General features: G+C 48.3%; 1 protein-coding gene and 1 pseudogene across 1 annotated transcript; one reads left to right on the top strand and one right to left on the bottom strand.

Moving 5' to 3' along the window:
* Positions 1-19,944, top strand: part of LOC131588512 (zinc finger protein 91-like) — a 182,341-nt pseudogene that overhangs the window by 33,920 nt on the left and 128,477 nt on the right.
* Positions 5,562-6,916, bottom strand: LOC131588586 (zinc finger protein 70-like). Its single transcript, XM_058857539.1, has one exon. The coding sequence runs from the start codon at positions 6,564-6,566 to the stop codon at positions 5,748-5,750; it is 819 nt and encodes a 272-aa protein (XP_058713522.1). The 5' UTR covers positions 6,567-6,916; the 3' UTR covers positions 5,562-5,747.

Here is a 19,944-nt window from a genome sequence, read left to right as displayed (position 1 = left end):
TCCGAGGGGTGGTGAGGGGGCACCGAACCCCTTCCCAGCAAGCCAGCTGTGGTGGTTTGGCATTTTAGAGAAAAAAGTAGAAAACACCCACAGAAGTGATTTCTCTGAGAGAGGCTGCTGGGAGTTTCTCTCTGCTTGAGATCAGGCCAATAGCTGGCCAGTTCTGAGAACTGACAGCATTTTGCAGCACTGAAAAGTGAGATCACCTTTGTGAATAGCACATTTAAAAACTCCAGCTGGGGAAGTTGTCTCTTTTTGTTTGCAGCCTTGAAAGGTATTGGAGCTGTGGTGTGGCTGGCCCCGCTCCCCGCAGCCTGTGTGGCCTGGGGGGGCTGGGCTGGAGCCCAGTGGCTCTGGGCTGGGGGGATGGAGACTGCGGGACTTCCCCCGGCCCCAGGCCAGGCCGGGCTCTGCTGTGGCCCCTCCCGGGAAGCCCTCCCAGTCCCATTCCATGGGGTGGCTGAAGCCCTCCCCAGGGGGACCCCGGCCCTGAGCTGGGCCGGGCCACGGCTGCTGACATCTCGCCGATCCCCACCATGGCCTGCACAGACCGCTCCAAGCTGGAAACCGTCCCCTGCCTTCCAGCAGCTGCTGAGCTGAAATCCCACACCAGGAATGCCTGCCACACCTTGGGCCACATTTAACCCTTCCACTACACAGATGAGACCTGCAGACTTCATCCCCTCTCCAGAGAGCGCAAAGTGGGAGCGATCGACACGTAAAAGACAACATCAAACATCAAGGTCAGTACGAGGAAGAGTCAAGCCTCAGATGGAAGGAGAATGAGGAGATGCTTTAATAAGCTGAAATAGTCTTTTGGTAGGGCCATGGAGATGGACAATAATGTTCTGAAAAATAACTCCTTTCATTAATGAAAGAGTATTGGGAGGAATGAAGGATTCAAAGTGAAAATCTGAGCAAAGGTATCCATTGATGAAGCCAAGCAGGTGGTGGAGTAGCTGTGACCCCATGAGACCCTTGAACAGAGGGAGAGAGAGATGAGAGAGATGAGAGCTGATGAAGACCCTTTGGCCCCAGGGAGAGAAGGAGAAAACTTCTGTTCCCAGAGATGATCACAGAGACAGATGAAGAGAATAACTCTTGAATAACTCATGCTTAAAATAATACCCATTGAGTTCATGGCCCATGAACACACCTCAGAGTGGTGTGGAAATGGGAGGAAGGCACGATGGCAGAGTTTTGCCCTGGGTGGCTGCTATTCATAGAAATGAAAAGGCACGAGAAAACTCTTTTCTTGTAGAGAACTCTCCATGGAATGACAAGAGAAAACTCCTCTCCCTACAGATACTGATGAAAAGACTGTTGTATAGTTGGTACTGCTTTAACATCCTAAGTTTTATCTTTACATTGTTAGTTGAGAAAGGAAAAAGTTGGGTGGGGAGAGAACAGGTTTCTGGAGGTTTTATTCTGGTTTCTTATTTCTTGAAGTCCTGTTAATAAAGTTTCTTTATTCTTTTAAGTTTTAAGCCTATTTTGCCCTTCTCCTAATCCATATCTCACAGTGAGAAATGAGTAAGTGCCCTGGAGATTTCAGCCAGTGCTAAACCCACCACATTATTTAGTGCATTAGCCAAAAACTCAAATTAGCCAATCTAAGCCACTGCACCAGGCTGAAGCTGAGGATCCCCAGCCAAGCTCAGAGGGAGGAGAACACAGCATTTGTGGGATCCTTTCCAGTCTGACTTGCTTTAGCTGCACCCTGGGGGAGGAGAGAGCAGGAGAAGGGTTGGCTGAGTCCTCTCCCCTCTGCCTTGCCCTTCTCTGCTGGATCCTCAGTTCATCCCACACCCACCCCAAGACTCCATCCCCATCCTACTGGTGCTGACGGGATTAAAGGAGATAAAGAGGAGATTAAAAAGATAGAGAGGAGAGAAAAAGAGAAGTTTAAATGCAGTTTAAATATGAAAGAAATGCATATGTTAGTGACTGCTGAGAGTTCAAAGGGAGCTGAAGGGTTTGTGAAGGGACAGGAGCCCGTGAAGGGCTCAGGAGCTGCTGCTGCTGCCGGGAGGGAGGAAATGCACCAATGGCTCCCAGCAGAGTCTGTGCTTTGAGGCTCTTTCCCAAACAGCTGCAGGAGGGAAAGCAGCTGAGTTTGGAGGAAGAGTTTTCTGCTGAGGTTTCCTGTTTGGAGCTGTCACAAGCTTGAGCTGCTCAAGGGAAAGGCGGCTCTGCTTCCAGCAGGGCCCAACTGCACGGGAGCACAACTTGGTTCCCTGGCCCTGAGCCAACGGGCAGCAGCAGCTTCTGTTCCCTCCTGGCTCTTGTGTCATTTCCAGCAGCACAAGACACACCAAGAAAAGCTCCTCCAGAACATGCCATGATCAACACAACCTGATTTCATTGCATGAAGGAGCTCTGACAGTCCCACGGGCTCAGGTTTGTTTGTCAGTGAACAGAGCAGGGAAAAGCACAGACACATTTCCTGCACAGGGAATTCACAGGAGGAAAGTGCAGGGCTGGAGGATGTGCTTGGATACAACGTTCCCACGGCAGTTTTGGGGATAAAATCGTCAGGAGAGAGAAAAGAAAAAGTCCTACCAAGGGTGGGCTGGGGAGGGCTGGTGCTTCCCGGGAGGCTCCTGAAGCTCAAGAGGACAAAGCCCAGACCTTGTCCAAGCTCCGAGCTGGGTCTGAGCCAGAAACCAGGGGGTGGCAGAGCCATTGCTGCTGAAGGGCTTCAGATTGCCAAAGCTAAAGTGTCCAGTATCAAGGAACAACTTGAGGTTACGGAAGTGACAGTGCCCACGTTCCATCCCCTCATTTCAAACTGAAAGCGGAGCTCCACTTGTGACTCTGCTTTTTAATAATGAATGTAAAAATTCAACAAAATTCCCTTAGAAAGTACCCATGAAGATTCACATTTTGAGAGCTCACTCGAGACAGCCACAACTCCTGCCCTGGTTCAGTCCTTGTCAAGCCCACTGTGCTTTCCAGCTGCTTTGCTCCAGCTCCCCCCAAATCACCAGGAATTCCACTGAACTGAAACAAATCCAAGTCCTCGTGGTTCGGGACAAGGGCAGGGAGAGGTCCCTCCAAACCTCCCTGGGAATCACCCCAGAGCCCTCAGCCTTCCTTGTGCCCATCCCTGAAACCTCCTAGTGGCTCCCGTGGCTCTCCCAGTCCATCCCAGCCTCTCCCAGTCCATCCCAGTCACCCCAAATGCCCCCCTGCTCCATCTCGCCTCTCGTGGATCCCCTCGCCCCTCAGCCAATCAGAGCGCGTCTCTCTGATGACTCATCAGTTGCCGGGCAGATCCACAGAGCCGAGAGCCCCGCGCTGGACTCGGCCTCCCAGTGCCGCGCACCTCATTCCCAGTCCCTCCCAGTGCCACCACAGTCCCGCCCAGTCCCACCACAGTCCCGCCCAGAGGCCCCAGAGTCACTCCCATTACTTTTTAGCCCATTCCCATTCTATTCCGAGTTCATTCTCACTTCACTCCCAGACCTACACATTCTCTTCCAGTGTCCCAGTATCTGCTCTCATCTCTTTCAGTGCCACCCCAGTCCCTCCCAGTCCATTCCCAGTCCCTCCCAATGCCACACCACTCCTCACCCATCTCTCCCAGTTGCCCCCAAGCTGATCCCACTCTGTCACCGTTTTCTCCCAATGTCCCCGGCGTGTCCATCTCGCTGGTGCCCTGGAGCTCCCAGCCCGGCCCCGGCCGCCTGCTCTGCTCCCTGATGGATTTCTCCCCTGCCCACATCCAGCTGAGCTGCTCCCAGGGCCAGCAGCAGCTCTCGGGCCACGTGCTGGCCACTGCCGTGCTCCCCAGCGGGGACTGGAGCCAGCAGCTCCTGGTGCTGCTGGAAACCGCCCCCGGCAATGCGGGCTCAGCTCCAGCTGCCAGGTGGAGCACGTCAGCCTGGAGCACCCCCTGAGCCGGCACTGGGGCACGGCCCGGCCCCCACAGCGCCGGGGGCAGCGGGGGAGGCACTGGGGGGGCCCAGAGGGGGATTGGGGTGTGCTGGGAGGAACTGGGAGGGAGTTTGAGATAGACTGGTTTAAACTGGGGAAGGGATTGAGGTGCTTAGGATGGCTGGGAAGGGGATTAAAGGATGTTGGGGAGAGTGGGATGGGGTTCTGGGGGTCCTGGTGGACACTGGGAGGGAGTTTGGGGGTGCTGGGAATCACTGGGAGGGATTTGAGTGAGCCTGGAGGAGCTGGAAGGAGATTGGGCATTGGAAAGGAGGGATTGGGATGAGGTTGGTTGCACTGGGAAGAGACTGGGAGGAGTCTTGATGAGTCCTGGTGGGGCTGGGAAGGGACTGGGAGAGGGTTTGGGGGTCCTGGGGCAGTGGGGGGAAATTGGGAGGGGGCTGTGGGATCCTGAGAGGAACAGGAGGGGCTCTGGTGGGTCCTGGGGAGCCTGGGAAGAGACTGGCAGTGATTTACCAAAATAGCAATATTGATCCAGTATCAATATCAATCTGTTAATGGACAAAAAACCTCTCCAACAGTTTAAAGTTACAAAGTGCATGTTTAATCACAGCACTGGGCGAGTGTGGGAGTCACCCCTTAATACACACTGCAAGTTGACAAAGAATTCCAGTGTCTATTTATTTACAAAAGTCTTGAATATCCAAAATACTAATACATATTTATAATGCTAACACTTCCCATTCCCCACTTCAGATAAAAATGAATGGTAATGTTTTTAAAATGTCATTATGCCTGCGTGGTGGGCTCCCTAATTTGAGGAGGGGGTCATTTTGGCAAGGAGGGGTCATCAAGAGATGAAGGAAAACCGCTCTTCCTCACTCTCACCTTTCTACCTTTACAATGGTTGACATTACAAGTGACATTTGGTACAACTCCAGTTTCCTCCCTTGTGACTTTGAAATGGGTTTCCAGATGTAAGGTCTGTGATCTTCCTGAACCCGTTGATCAGTTTCTCTTTTCTCATTATAAGCACAGCTGAACACACATACAATGAAAAGTAATTTTTTACCTAAGTCTAAGATTCATTATCTCAAATCCTGCTTCTCACTTAAATCATTAACTCTAACTACTTCCAGCAAGGCCTATCTCTAGCTAAGATCTCGAATTTTTCTAAAATTCTTCATTTTTTAAAATTAGTGACTACAAAGGAGGTTTCAGAGGGTCCTGGGCAGGCTGGGGGAGACTTGAAGGGTCTTTGAAGAGGCTTGGGGTGTCTGTGAGAGGTTTTGGGTGACCTGAATCCAGCAGATGCCCCAGGGATGCCGTGAAATGCTGCCCACAGCAAGATGCTGATGGGCATTGGGGGCTCCTTGTTGGGCTTTGTCTTCCTGGTGCTGGGGCTCGGCTTCTATCTGAGGAAGAAGGTGAGGGGGGTACTGGGGATTGTGTCCTCCCTCCCCCAGAGCTTGTGTGCTCCCCTCCAGGGCTCCCAAGCTCCATGTCACCCCATTTTCTCTGCCCACAGAGCTCCTGAGGTGATGGAAAAAGGTTCTCTAGGATTTAAAGTCAACAAATCCACTCTCCTCAAGGCATTCCCATTGTTTATCTGTATCCTGTTGGATTTTCATTCCTTCAATTTCATCCAGGTGCCCACAGGGAGCCAGGAAGATGTGGAGCCTCCCAGCCAGGTGTCTTCCCAACACGGATCACCAGGACCACGGATCACCAGGGCTCTGCCCAACGGGGGTCACTGGGGATCATCCAACGCCGATCCTCCCATGGGGGATGGAGCTGGAGCAGCGCACGAAGCTCTTCCCGCACTCAGGGCACTCGCAGGGCTTCCCTTACTGGTGCCTCCGTTGGTGCCGGGTCAAATGAAAGCTCCTGGAGAAGCTCTTCCCACACTGGGGACACTCGTAGGGCCTCTCCCCACTGTGGATGCGCCGGTGCCTGATGAGGTGGGAGTTACGGTTGAAGCCCTTCCCGCAGTCAGGGCAGCGGAAGGGCCTCTCCTCTGTGTGAATCCGCTCATGTCTGAGGACATCAGAGCTGGTCTGAAACCTCTTCCCACACTCAGGACACTCGTAGGGCCTCTCCCCAGTGTGGATGCGCTGGTGTGCTCTCAGATTGGAGCTCCACCCAAAGCTCTTCCCACATTCCAAGCAGGTGTAGGGCCGTTCCCCTGTGTGGATCACCTGGTGTGTCATCAGGTGAGAGATATCTCTGAAGCTCTTTCCACATTTCCCACACTCATAGGGCTTTTCCCCAGTGTGGATCATCTGGTGCTGGATCAGGTTGGAGCTCTGGCTGAAGCTCTTCCCACATTCCCCACACTCGTAGGGCTTTTCCCCAGTGTGGATCACCTGGTGCCGGATCAATTCAGAGCTCTTTCTGAAGCCCTTCCCACATTCCAAGCACTTGTGGGGCTTCTCCCCCAGCTCTGAGCTCCAGCTGGATCTCTGGCCGTGTTCCTGGAACTGGGGGGATCTTTCCTCCTCGCAGCTCCCTGGGCTGGGCTTGCAGCCCCTCCTTGTGCGGGATCTCTGGGGCTTTTCCTCTTCCTCTTCCATCTGGACACAGCTTGGGAATGAAAATTTCTGGTTAGGAGGAAAAAAAGAGAGGAGAGCGCCTTGGGCTGGGGGTTCCTCCTTGCCCAAGTTCATCTCAGAAAGTCATTTGGCATCTTGTGTCTGTAACAAACCAAAACACCAACATCCAGACCAAACATCCTCCAAACATCAAAACAAAGATCAAGAACTACCCAAACATCAAATTCAGGCAAAACCCGCTCCAGAATACAAAGATTCAGCCCCTGCAAAAAAGCAAACCAGCAACATTTAGCCCAATAAATCTCAGAAACACTAAGATTCAGCCCACTGAAAATTATGGATCACCCTGTCCAGTCACCAACTGACTGTGGGCATGGCAACACTCCTGGGACTGCACATACAGGGAGGGTGGAACCTTGTGTTTCTTCCTCTTCCTGCTCCTGCTCCTCCTACTGTGGCCGTACTCTTCCTCACACTCCTCTTCCTCCTACTTCTCCTTCTCCCGCATAATCCCACCTTCTCCCACGTGCATCCTATGCCCATTTTGTTCCTCAGCCCTGCTTCTCCTTCCCCTCCCCTCCTGCCCCCAGGCCCAGCACCCACTGCCGGCTCCCTCTTCCCCCCCAGTCCCACAGCATCCCACCGCAGGGGCACGGATGGAGCTGGGCCAGCTCGGCCTGGGGCAGCGCTGGGCTCTCGGCCGCTTCCGCCCGCACTCGCTCCCCACTGCAGCCGCTCCCGCCACCACAGCGCGGGGGGGCCCGGCCTTGGCGCTCCCCCCTCCCACCTCCCCAAATTCCCCTCAAGGGGGGCACCAAGGCCCGGGGGGGCACAAGTGGGATCCAGGTAGGACCATTGAGGGGAGAAAATGGAATGTTAGAAGGGCATCCTGGACAAAGGGATGATGACCCCAAAATATCTCTCGAGGGTCCATTGGGAGCATGTGGAGGTCGTTTGCACATTCTCCCAGAGGGAATTAAGGACATGGACACCCAGGGGGGCAATAAGAGAAGTCCAGAAGGGATTTAGACAACAGGGGATGGATGGTGTTGGTGTGCTGGGAAGGAATTGGCTGAAGGGGAGTGTGCAGGAATGTGCTTAAGGCAAGAAGCAGCAGGAGGAATCTATGGGGTAAGAAAAAAGATGATGGAAGAGAAGAGGAAGAGAAAAATACTGAGGATTGGGATGTTTTTCAGAAGGGTCTTATCCTCAGAATTTCCCAGTTTGTATCCCAGTTTTCCAGGACAGGAAAAGAAGGAGGTCAGGATTTCAGGGGGTTTCTCTGAGCTGGGAGTGGCAGGAGCGGGCGCAGAGCTGCGGCACCGGGAGCACGGGCTGGGGGCCTGTGGGGAGCTGTGGGGCCAGGCCGGGGCTGTGGGGCAGCCGGGGCTCAGCGCCGGGCGCTGCCTGACCCCAGCACCCCCCGGGCAGGGCCGGCAGTGGCCCCCGGCCCCCAGGAGGCTGCGGGACGCCCCGGCCGCTGCCCGGCCCCGTGGAGCTGCCGGCCCTGCCCGCCGGGGGGGCCGCCTTTGGACACTGCGGCAGGACAGGGACCGGCTCTGGGATACGGGCTGGGGAGGGGAGCCTCAGCACAGCCAGCACCAGGAAGGAACAGCTCAGAAATGGGGATTAGACCTGCAAGGATCCAGATCATCTTTTAAGCATTTTGTGCTGGGTCCCTGGAGAAAGGAAGGATTTTGCAGAAAGCTCAGCAGCTGCCACACGATGAGCACCCACAGGCACTGAGGGGGGCTGCAGCAGGGCCACAAGAAGCCCCTGCAGCACTTGCTCCCAAAGGCTCAGCAGCTGAATGCAGCAAGGGATGAGCAAAAGGCCAAGCTGAAGGCAAAGGCCATGGCACAGTTCCTACAGCCCCTGAGGGATCAAGCCCTGGGCCCAAGGGGGCCCCAGCACCCAGGGGACACCCTCGGCCACAAGCACCTGGCACAGGCATTGCCCTCCTGGCCAGGGGACAGCCCACCCAAACAGCCCCTGGCAAGGAATCAGCCTTCCAGCTGCAGGGCACAAGGACACTGCAAGCACAGACAGGAGCACCCTCAGCACCAGCAAGTCCAGCCCTTGATGGACACGGATTCTTAGCGCTCTCACAGCTCCCATTCCACCAGGGACCCACCACACTGCAGCCCTTGGGAACATCCAGGGTGGCTCTGGATCCAGAGGAGACCTTTCCTGATGGACACAGGGGCCTCTCCATCCACTCAGAATCTTACACCTAAGGGGGGAAAATTGTTAGGGAATATTTAAATTATTAAGGCACTAAGTGGGAAAGATGAGTGGGTGTGTTTTATTCAGCCACTATTAGCAGATGTTGGGGATGGGTTTGAAATGCAGGAGCATTTTTATTTGCTCACAATTGTGATTGTAATTTATTGGGAAGGGATTTGATGGCTAAATGGGAAATGCAAATTAATTTTGCAAAAGGAGAAACAGAGGCTGGTTCTGTTCTACCTCTGTGTCAAATGTCTGGCAGAGCCTAGACTGGAGTGAACCCACAAGTGTGGGCAGCCCCAGGGAAATTGGCAAAATTAGATATGGAGCCTCTCCAAATTTCCCTCAAGCAACCAGGACAAGAGGTGTCGAAAAGCAATCCCCTGTTCCAAGGGAGGGAAGGAAGGGCTCACAGCCTGTCTGGGAGTCCTGCTCAAGGCACAGCTTGGGGAGCCAGGGATGGCTCCCTAGAATGCTCCTATCCTGCCAAACAAGAAATCCAATGGAATCCACAGAATGCTGCAGGACCCAAGAAGAAGAAATGAGATGATGAAACCGAGGCACCCCACACTCTCAGATCCTTACACCATCCTCAACCAGGGGCCCTCCTCACACTGCTGCCATTCACAACTTGATGCAAAAGATGCTTTCTGGGGATCTGCCCACTTCCAGAGGATGCAAACACAATTCTGCCTTGGGCTGGCAACAAGAGGTAGAAGGGAAAATGCTCAAGACATGGACGGTCCTTCTGCAGGGATGCACGGAAGCACCGGCCTGACTGGGGCAAGCGTTGCAGGAAATATCAAAGGAATTGACCTCACCCCCAGGGACTGGGTTAATGCAGGATGTGGATGACTTGATCAAGTCAGAAAAACAAGAAGAAGAGGTAGAGGTAGCCTCTGTGAAATGGCTTCATTTTCAGGCGAAAAAGCAGCTTTGAGTATCTGAAAAAAAATAAGCAAATGGTGGAGAAAATGTTTAATATTTGGGAACTATTTTGATGGAAGTTTTGTCTTGTATTGACTCAGAGAGGGTTCAGGGAATCTCAGAAATAATATTTCCCTAGACTAAAATAGAGCTGGTACAATTCTTAAAATTAACAGGGAATTGTAGGAGCTGGATTGAGGATTCTCTCTTTTAGCCAGAACATTCTGTGAATTTTTTACCCCCAGATAGCCTCAATGTTATGGGTGGACATATGAAAGAAAACAAAACAAAATGAAAAAATAAAATGATTGATGCCCCAGCCATGGCTCTTCATGTGAAAGTCATGGCTTTCAGTGAAACGACTCAGAAATCTGAATTGGAAGGGAATATTAAACAGGCCACCCCTGAGCCTGCACTGAAGGCAACGCAGCAGCAGCCAGGGCTCCCCAGCGGGGGAAGCCCCTGGGCCTGCCCACAGATCCTCTGCTCAAATCCTCGGCCTGGCCACCCTCCTTTGCCATCTCCAGCCACTGCGGGACAATCCTTGCTCTCACTCTTGCAGCTTCAGCCCTTTCTGTGCCTGCCCTCGCCACAGCTGCTGGGGAAGGCACCAGGACAATTCCACTCTGCCTCTCAATTCCACTCACACTCTGCCCTGCCTGGGATTAGCTGCTGCCAAAATAGACCAACTTTAAAATGGCTTCAAATCTTATTTCTCTGGTCACACTAGGTTTGCCTTTTGTCTTGGGGAAAGGAATTTTAATGTTTCTTTACCAGCACTCAGCAGAGATGTATTTAACATCTCAACAGACTGGGAATAGCCCAAAAAATTCTCCCCAAGATAACGACCATCAACAAAACATCAACACCCAGCAGCAAAGGTCAACCAACATCCACCCCAGACACTGCCCCAGGCACAGCTGGAGACACCTGGTCTGGAAAAGGCTGAGCAGGAAATCCAGGAGTGCCCACCTAATTCACATCACAGGCACAGAAATCCAGCTGCAACAGGAAACCAAATCCTAACAATTCCACACCTTGAAACCAATGAACATTAAACCAAGGGATTTCTACAGGGTCAGAGTGTATAAATTTAGGAAAATCTCGTCAAACTCATGTGTCATGGAATCATTTTCTCTACACACCCAGCCTGAGTGTGCATGAAATTATTCCTGTTGCACATTCTGGCCAGAATTAAGTAATGCCTCATTTATATAAGACATCATTGGAGAGTTTTTGCTTTTCATAGTTTCAGTGAAAAGATTACACTGTTAGAACAATTTTTCGTAATACTTTTACTTCTATATTGTTGGTTCTATTTGGGTAGTGGTGTGAGAATCAGTTTTTAGTCCTAGGAGAAGAAAAAGAAAATATTTGATTGCTTTGTAGTTTTTCTTTTTATGTGTGTGTGGCTCGTAGTGATGGCAAAATGATGGTATGAGTCCTAGGTACCACAACTGAAGAAGGCCCACTGGAACACGATTGTGTGGCAGAGATAGAACACACCTGTTCAGCCAGAGCAGATTTGAAAGACGCCCCACTGGAACAGGCAGACTGGAGCTGTTTACAGATGGAAGCAGTTTTGTGGAGAACAGGACCAGTTACGTTGGATATGGGATAACAACAACAGGTGCAGTGGTGGAGGCAAAGGCCTTGCCAGCAAACACATCTGCCCAATGAGCAGAACTGGTTGCTTTAACCAGGGCATTAGAGATGAGTGAAGTGAACAAAGTAAATATCTGGACTGATTCAAAACATGCTTTTGGAGTAGTGCATGTACACAGGGCACTGGGGAAAGAAAGAGGACTGCTGTCTTCTCAAGGCACACACATTAAACATCAAGATGCAGTCCTGCAATTAATAAAAGCAGTACAAAAGCCTGAGCAAGTAGCAATCACGCACTGCAAAGCTCACCAATCAGGAAACTCCAAAATTCATGAGGGAAATCGGAAAGCAGACTGGACAGCCCGACAAGCTGCTCAAGAAGCGCAAACTGCAATGGCATTGATACCTTTAAAAACTAATGTATCTCAATTCAATTTACCCCCAGAACCAAAATATTCAATAGAGGATGAGAAATTGGGACGCTCACTGAATGCACAAAAGAATTCAGAAGGGTGGTATGTGACTACACAGGGACAAGCAGTGGTACCCCCCTTCATAATGAGAGAAGTTCTAGACATTAGGCATAACAAATGTCATTGGAGTGCAGAGGCATTGGTGAAATTGTTAAAACAAAGTTTAATTTCAGTACAGATGTTAACAATGGCAAAATCAGTAATGTCAAAATGTGAAATTTGCTTAAAGAACAATCCAGTGGCTAGATGACAGGCACAATTAGGGAAAACCAGGAGATTATTGGCAAGTAGATTTTGTAGAATTACCAAGAACTCGAGGATACAAATATCTATTGGTAGGGGTTGACACATTTTCAGGATGGCCAGAAGCTCTTCCCTGTCACACAAATCAAGCAAAGGAGACAGTCAAGTGGTTGCTGCAAGAAATCATTTCAAGATTTGGGGTGCCTCTAGGAATATCATCAGATAGGAGCCCACATTTCACAGCCACAGTAGTGAGGGAGGTGAGTAGGTTACTGGGAATAGCTTGGCATCTCCATACACCATGGAGACCCCAATCCAGTGGACAGGTACAGAGGATGAATCAGACATTGAAGAGGCAAATCAGCAAAATATGCCAAGAGGCTAAATTGCAGCAGCCACAAGCTTTACCAATAGCACTGCTGAGGATTTGGATAAAGCCTAGAAGCGGGATGTCAGTCAGTCCTTATGAGATATTGGATGGGAAACCATATGAATCCCCTGAACCTAATCCAAATGTACATGTTACAGGGAAGCAAGAGGTGTAGAATTATGTTCTGTCTCTTGGAAAAGCTCGAGCTCGACTTCGGAGCACCCTTGTGTGGAACAGGCCGCTGACTCTTGAGAATCCAGTTCATGACATCCCCCCGGAAGATGAAGTGTACGTTAAAAGCTGGAAGGAAGAACCATTAAAAGAAAGGTGGAATGGACCCTATCAGGTACTGTTAACTACCTTGACAGCAGTCAAAGGAGCTGGACTGTATCCCTGCATACATTACACCAGGGTGAAGAAGGTTTCCCCTGCACTGTGGACTGCACAAACTGTGGGGCCAACAAAGCTGCAGATAAAGCGGGTTTGATTGTTTCAAATGTCTAGGTTGCTGGTGACTGTAATGGTGATTATTTTATGGCCTTCACTGCCATCAGTTGGAATCAATGTTACCTTGGGATGTGAAATGCAAAAGGATCAGCTGACAACTCTTCATTTTAGAATGAAGAGGGATGTGGGGGTGCAGCCAGAAACACAAGTGATAAAAGTCTCTAATACTATTCAGGCAGAAAATGGGATGATTGCATTAATTAAAGATTTTGCCAACATGCACCAGCAAAATAACTGCCTGTCTGCCTATACCAAAGGCAGCAGGAGACCAAATAAATTGGGGAATTATAACATCAAAATTTCCTGAAATACAAAAGAATAAAAATGAAAATGTGAGCTGTGTATTGCAAATAGATTATGAGTACCAAAATAAGACAGTGTTTGAAAATGCTGTGAAGCCAAAGTATTCATCTATATGGGATTGTCATGAAAATGGAGGAAAGTATGAACCAAAACTAGGCTGGTATGGGGGATGACAGAATTATGGATGGTGTTATGAAAAGATAGCAAAGGTCATTAAAGAAAAGATTCCAGTATTGAAGTGGAAGTGTGAAGGACAGGAAGGAAAAGATCAGGCTGAAGCTTGGGACAGTGCATGGTCAATGAGTGTGCTTCAGAAATTCCAATCTATGGCAGATAGCCCTTGGTGCATTAAGTGGGAAGGCTCTGAAAATGAAACAGATCCAGGGGTATGGAACACTGCAACCAATAGTAGAATGGAGGCAGATAAAGTGAATTGGTGGGTATGGAACAAAACTTAAGACTGTACTTCTGACGATGAAGAAATAAAACAAATGCCACCACTAGTGATAGCTCTGTGAATTGGATGTGCCTGCAGAGGAATCAAACATAAACAAGGGGAAATAAATGACAAGACAGGACAAGTGATCCAAAAGGTAATATGGAGCACAAGTACAATTCAGAGTCCAGGCCAATTTGGATGGGCAGCAAGCGATGGCACCTGGACAACACATTTGCCTGTGGGTGAAAAAGTAAAAGAGATTACTTTAGGCCTCCCCACCTTATGCCCAATTTGGAAAAGGTCCCCATTCAAGGCAGAGCATGAACTTCTGCAAATAAGGACGAGACGAGAAGTTCAGGAAAACAAAATTGAAGATGAAGAAAGATGGCAGGAACCCTCCAGTAGTGTAAAATTTGAGTGGGCTCTGGAATCCTTGTTTGCTCCAATAGCAAATTATAACAATAGAAAGATGTTGTACAAACTTACAGGCCAGGTAGAAAGATTGGCAAGAGTTACCAAAGAGGGATTTAGAGAACTAAATGTACAATTACAAGCCACGACTAAAATGACCCTGCAAAACAGATTGGCTTTAGATATGTTATTGTTGAAAGAACACGGAGTATGTGGGTACCTAAAAGGACAAATTGATCACTGCTGCATCCACATCCCAAATGGAACTGCAGATGTAGAACACGACATTAATCCATTAAAACCCATAGAACATGAAGCACAGAAACAGAGAGAAGATCTGACCACAAGTTGGGTAGATAAAAGTTTTGAAGGGTTAGGATGGAATGTGAGATCCTGGATCAAATCTATTCTTGAGAGTCTGATAATCCTACTGATTGTGTTCTTAGCAATCTGGTTAATCTGTGCAGTTCTGAAAGGAGAGATAAAGAAAAGAGTATCCTGGAACCAGAAGATAATAAAGGCACTGACACGGGACAGAGATCCACATCCGCATTTGTTATCTCCAAGTCCTCCAGAGTGTAACAACGCTTACGACAACTGTGGATTCAAAGATGAACATCAAGTATAAACTCAGAAAAAGGACTGTATATAGCGAAAGCATTACACTTATTATAGCAAAGTGAAATATATTGAATGTGGGGAAATACATTACTAGAGGGTTAAATGTTTCTGAAAATGTTTCTTAAAATCATGTAGAGGTAGGCCACAAGAATGCTTGGTATTAGGGATGGTCTAGCAAGCTGAAATGTTTACGGTAATGGGAACTGGTACTTGGGGTCTCCAAGATACCCACCCAGAGATAAGATTCGTACATGTTCATACAAGGATGAGTTAAGTCTCATGAAGCAATATGGACAAAGTTAATGAAGCAATATTAATAAAGTAATATTGATAAGGTTGTTATAGTGATTACTGCTACAGCTGAAATTGTAGAAATATGTGCATTTTGGACAAAGATGATGGAGCTAGATTTGGGTTGCTGATAACCCCAGTTCCTGCATGCTTCAATAAAGCACCTGCACATAATCAGTCTGTGATTATGTGTGTTCCTGAACGCTAACAAAGACAGATCAAAAACGTCCAAAACACCAGAAATCTGATATCCCCCCAAAATACAAAGATTCTGCCCCCACAAAAAAAACAAAACTCCAACATTCAGCCCAATAAAGCTCAGAAACTCCAAGATTCAGCCCCGTGAAAATCGTGGATCTCCCTGCCCGGGCACTCGCTGCATGGGGGGGTGAGGGGGGCAATGAGGCCGGGCCGGAGCAGGGGGTGCCTGAGAGAGGCCCCGAGCCCGGGGGAAGCCCCTGCAGAGCCATGGAAGTGGCTCCTGGCCGGACTCGGGGATCCCCCTGGCGATCCCCGCTGGAGCAGCCTGGTCCTGAGGGACTCTGGCCCCTGGCAGGGACCCCAGGCTGCAGCAGGACAAGGATTCCTGTCCCTCAGGGGGAGGCACTGACATGACCTGACTGTGACCCCCATCCCTGTGCCTCTGGGCGGGGAGGGGGACGGAGAGGGGCACAAAGTTAAGCCCGGGAAGGAGGGACAGCTGGGGGGAAGATGGCTTTCCGGAGGAATTACTTTACTTCTCATTTTCTTGCTCTGACATGTTGGATATTAAATACAATTAATTTCCCCAAGTCAGGTGTGCTGTGCCCGTGACCAAGGATTGAACTGTCCCCACCCTCATCCAGACCCCCGAGCCTTTCCTTGTGTGTTCTGCTCCCCGCCCGGGACAGGAAGGAGAGTCACAGAGTTTTGGCCTCGCTCCGGCATAGCCCTGCTCCATCCCGGACTCACCCCCAGCTCGCAGCGCCCTCAGCTCCCGGGCACCCCGAGCTCCCGGCGCTTCAGCGCAGCGGCGCTTCCTTGGCCTCCTGCCCGGGCCGGGCCCAGCGCCGGGGCCGCTCCTCAGCCCAGGCTAACGAGAAATGGCGGAGCTCAGCCCAAGCCAGGCGAGTCCGTGCCGTGTGCAGAGCCCGCCGCTGGCTGCGATTGGCTGCTTCTGCCGTCACTCGTGGTTCTGGCGCGCGCTGATTGGGCAGAGCGGGGACAAGCCCGGCCCCGCTGGCGCCCCCAGGGCGGCCGTGGGGCAGGAGAGCCGCCGTTGCCGGAGCGTCTGTGCGGGCCCGGCAGCGGCGGCAGCAGCGGCCGGAGCCCGGTGAGGCGGCGGCGGAGCTCGGAGGCGGCCCCAGCGCAGCGTCCCGGGCACAGCGCAGCCACCTCCGGCCTCCCGACACGAAGCGGGACGAGCCAGCGCTGCTCCGCCACCGCCTCCTGCCGAGGCCCCAGCGGCAAGGAGACCGCGGGCAGCCGCTCCCGCAGCGCCCTCAGCCCAGGGCCAACACGGGCCGGCCACGGCACAAGCCACCCGCCACAGCCCCCTGCCGCCCCCTCCCGGGCCCGCAGCGAGCCCCGAGCCCCCGCAGAACCGAGCGCGGCTCCCACCTGCGATGGCCGGGGCCGCCTCCGAGCTCCGCCGCCGCCTCTCCGGTTGTTATAAAAGAAATTACAATTTTGACAACCAGGTCCCTTGGGTTAATGGCAGTTTAATTAAAAATGAATACAATTTAGTAAATTGAATAGTAATTTGATATAATAAAAGAATACAGTTTAGTAAAAGAATATAATTTAGGAAAAAATTACAATTTATATCTATAATTTGCCAGTAATTAAGTATGATTAAAGCATAAGCAAAACCGACCGGGGTACGGGTTCCTCACCCTGCCTCACGTACAGAGCAAATCACTTCAAGCTAAACTTATACATATTCATTAATGCTTCCCATAAGTTTCCTCCTATTTCCGATTTTGCTGACTTTACATCACTTTTCTTCACGGCACATGCTTCACTTGTTGTTAGGGGGTCTTCAGTCTTCTTTTGGGGGTCTTTTGGTGAAGGCTTCTCCTCTTCCTCATTGTCCTTTGGATAACCTTACAGGTTTGTGTGTGCGTACTAAGCGTTGTGTTAGGTTACTCTACTAATTAGTCTGATATTTACTGGTTTTTAGGCCCAATGCTTAAAGTCGTTCTAATTTTGTCCATCTCAAGGCCGTTTTGGTCTTGAGACATCACTTATCTTCTAAACTACATCCTGTACCTTAATTTTAATTTTAATGCAAAGGGGTACATCTGCCTCATAACACTGATTCTTTTGGTTGCTTCTAATAGTAACTTTCCAAATAGTTAAAATTTAGTCAGCACAAATCAATTCCATCTATTTTAATGCCCCATTTCTCTTTTTTATTACATTTATTCATGCTTTTTTTAAAAAAAAAAATAAACTTGAATTTTATTTTTTTATCTTCTCCATAATTTCATTTCTTGCATTTACTTTATTTTCATTTCTAATTTTTAAACTTTTTTCATGCTGTATCAAGCTTTTTGCACTCTCTTTCAAATTTAGTTAACTTTTTTTTTGAGCTATTATAGTTTCTTTTCATTCAGTATTCCTTGAATTACTGAATGGATTAGTCTAATAAGGCATGAAATTATACAAAATAGAAACAATAATCTTAATATAAAACACTATGCCATAAATTTTAACTTTTTCCACTAAGTACTTCTTAGGTTATCTCACTAATCAGTCTTCAAAATAAAATTCTATTTTTGAACTGGTATATATATCTTTAGCAATTTTTGTGATGGCTCTTCTATAATCATTTATCTTTATACAACACTCAGATTTGTTAAACTTTCTACAAACTCCCCCTTCTTCAGCTAACAAATAGTCCAGGGCAATTCTGTTTTCATAAACAAATGCTCACACTTGTGAATGTTGCTTGGCCAGCAGCTTTAGGGCAGTAGATGTTTGGTTTGAAACAACTTTAACTACTGTCTGCAGCTTTATGAACTGATTCAATAGATAGATTTGGGTTCTATATCTCTAAGATCCATCTGCAGCTCAAGTGGCTGGGTCATCTCTCTGCAGGCCATTTGTCTTCATTTCTGGTTTCTTCTTGCTTTTGGAAAGTCAAGGTTCAAGTCTCTTTTATTGTTCTTTAATGTTTCATAAAGTGATGTTCCTAACATATTGCTCCTGGACCTCGAAGAAGGAGGGTCATGTAACTCTTAAGATACAGGTTCTTCTCCACCTTTGAGGTAATTCACTATATGCTCTTTACTCACAAATTTAATATATTCTATCAGGGGCTTTCCATTTGTTACTTGTTGTACCTGGTTGTTCCAAATAGAATTTTAGGTCACTTATGGATTGGTAAGGGTTAGCTCCAGAACTTTTATACCAGCACAAATCAACATGGTTATCCTACAGTTAGTTTCTTTTTGTCATTCTCTAATATCCAGCAGGAGTTTTTGGTGGCCAGGTGTTAGTATTGTTATCTGATACAAACTGTTTTAATTATTTGATGATTCAAAATTTATCTTCCAGGTCATTTTAATGTCTTGGAAGTTTGAGTAAGATTTCATTTTAAAAATTGGTCTGGAGCTAGACTCTCACTTTCCCACAGCTATTTTTTTAGCTATTTTAAGTCTTTCACAAATCTAATATTTAAATAATTTTAATTCTGTAACTACTTCTTGCATTAAACCTACAAAAATATTTTAGTTATGGTTGGCCCATCTCAGTTGCTATACTGCTGTTTCAACTGTTCACACTACTTATTTATTTTGTCTAATTCTTTCTTTGGGATCTTTTTTATACTTTTATAAAATTACTGTGATTGTAACAGGCAGCATTAACATATGGATGTGCCACAAACACAGATTTTATCTTGTTTTTGCATTTTTCACTGTCTCATTTTGGACTTTCGGATTTGGGTTCTTTTTCCCTTTGAACTGAAGATTGATGAGAGGGAGGCTGGTTTTTTCTCTCGTTCGGTCTCAGTTGTCTATTTTTTCTTAGCAGCATTACAAGGTACAAGGAGTTATGTGCACTATGATAGAAAAGGGGTAAAATGGCTCACAAAGATCTTCTTCAAGGTCTTTTATATGTCCATTTACCCAATTAACAAATACCAACCAAGCTATTTTCCTTAGTGACCCAATGACCCAACACCTGTGTGCTGCACTGCGGCATTTTCTACCCAATCACCTACTACTACCCAAACACCCCTAGGAGAAGAACATGAAGAAGAAAGAAGAAGGACAAGAGACAACACCCTAAATCCTCCATCTTGTCTCTTGTTCTCTAAACTACTTTTTCACCCAGTGATTTAAGAAACTTTCTAATCTACACACCTACCTTTCCTATCTAACTTTAGCATTTCTTTTCATGTATCACCATGAAAACATGCACATGAATTTCATATTATATGAAATTCAGTGTTTCCTTGAATCCTAGAACTAAAAAAACCAAGGGCACACAGTCTGTATCTCAGACTCCAACACTGAAAGACATCCCACTCTAGAAACCAGAGTGAGAGCTATTCACAGATGGAAGCAGCTTCGTGGAGAACGGGACCAGATACGCTGGATATGCGGTAACAACAGTCAGTACAATAGTGGAGGCAAAAGCATTATCACCAAATACATCTGCCCAGAGGGCAGAACTGGTTGCCTTAACCAGAACACTAGAATTAAGTGAAGGGAAAAGGGTAAACATATGGACTGGCTCAAAGTATGCTTTTGGAGTAGTGCATGTACACAGAGCACTGTGGAAAGAAGGAAGACTGCTGTCTTCTCAAGGTATATACATTAAACATCAAGATGCAATTTTGCAATTGATAAAAGCAGTACAAAACCTGAACAAGTAGCAATTATACACTCTAAAGCACACCAATCAAGAAACTCCAAAATTTGTGAGGAAAATCGAAAAGCAGACTGGATAGCCCGACAAGCTGCTCGAGAAGTGCAAACAACAATGGCATTGATACCTTTAAAAACTAATGTATCTCAATTTAATTTGCCTCCAAAGCCAAAATATTCAATAGGAGATGAGAAACTGGGACATTTGCTAAATGCA

The sequence above is a fragment of the Poecile atricapillus genome, chromosome 26 (assembly GCF_030490865.1).
Source record: "Poecile atricapillus isolate bPoeAtr1 chromosome 26, bPoeAtr1.hap1, whole genome shotgun sequence".
Lineage (NCBI taxonomy): Eukaryota > Metazoa > Chordata > Aves > Passeriformes > Paridae > Poecile > Poecile atricapillus.
Note: the sequence above shows the minus strand (reverse complement) of the source record. Positions and strands in the feature narration are given on the sequence as shown.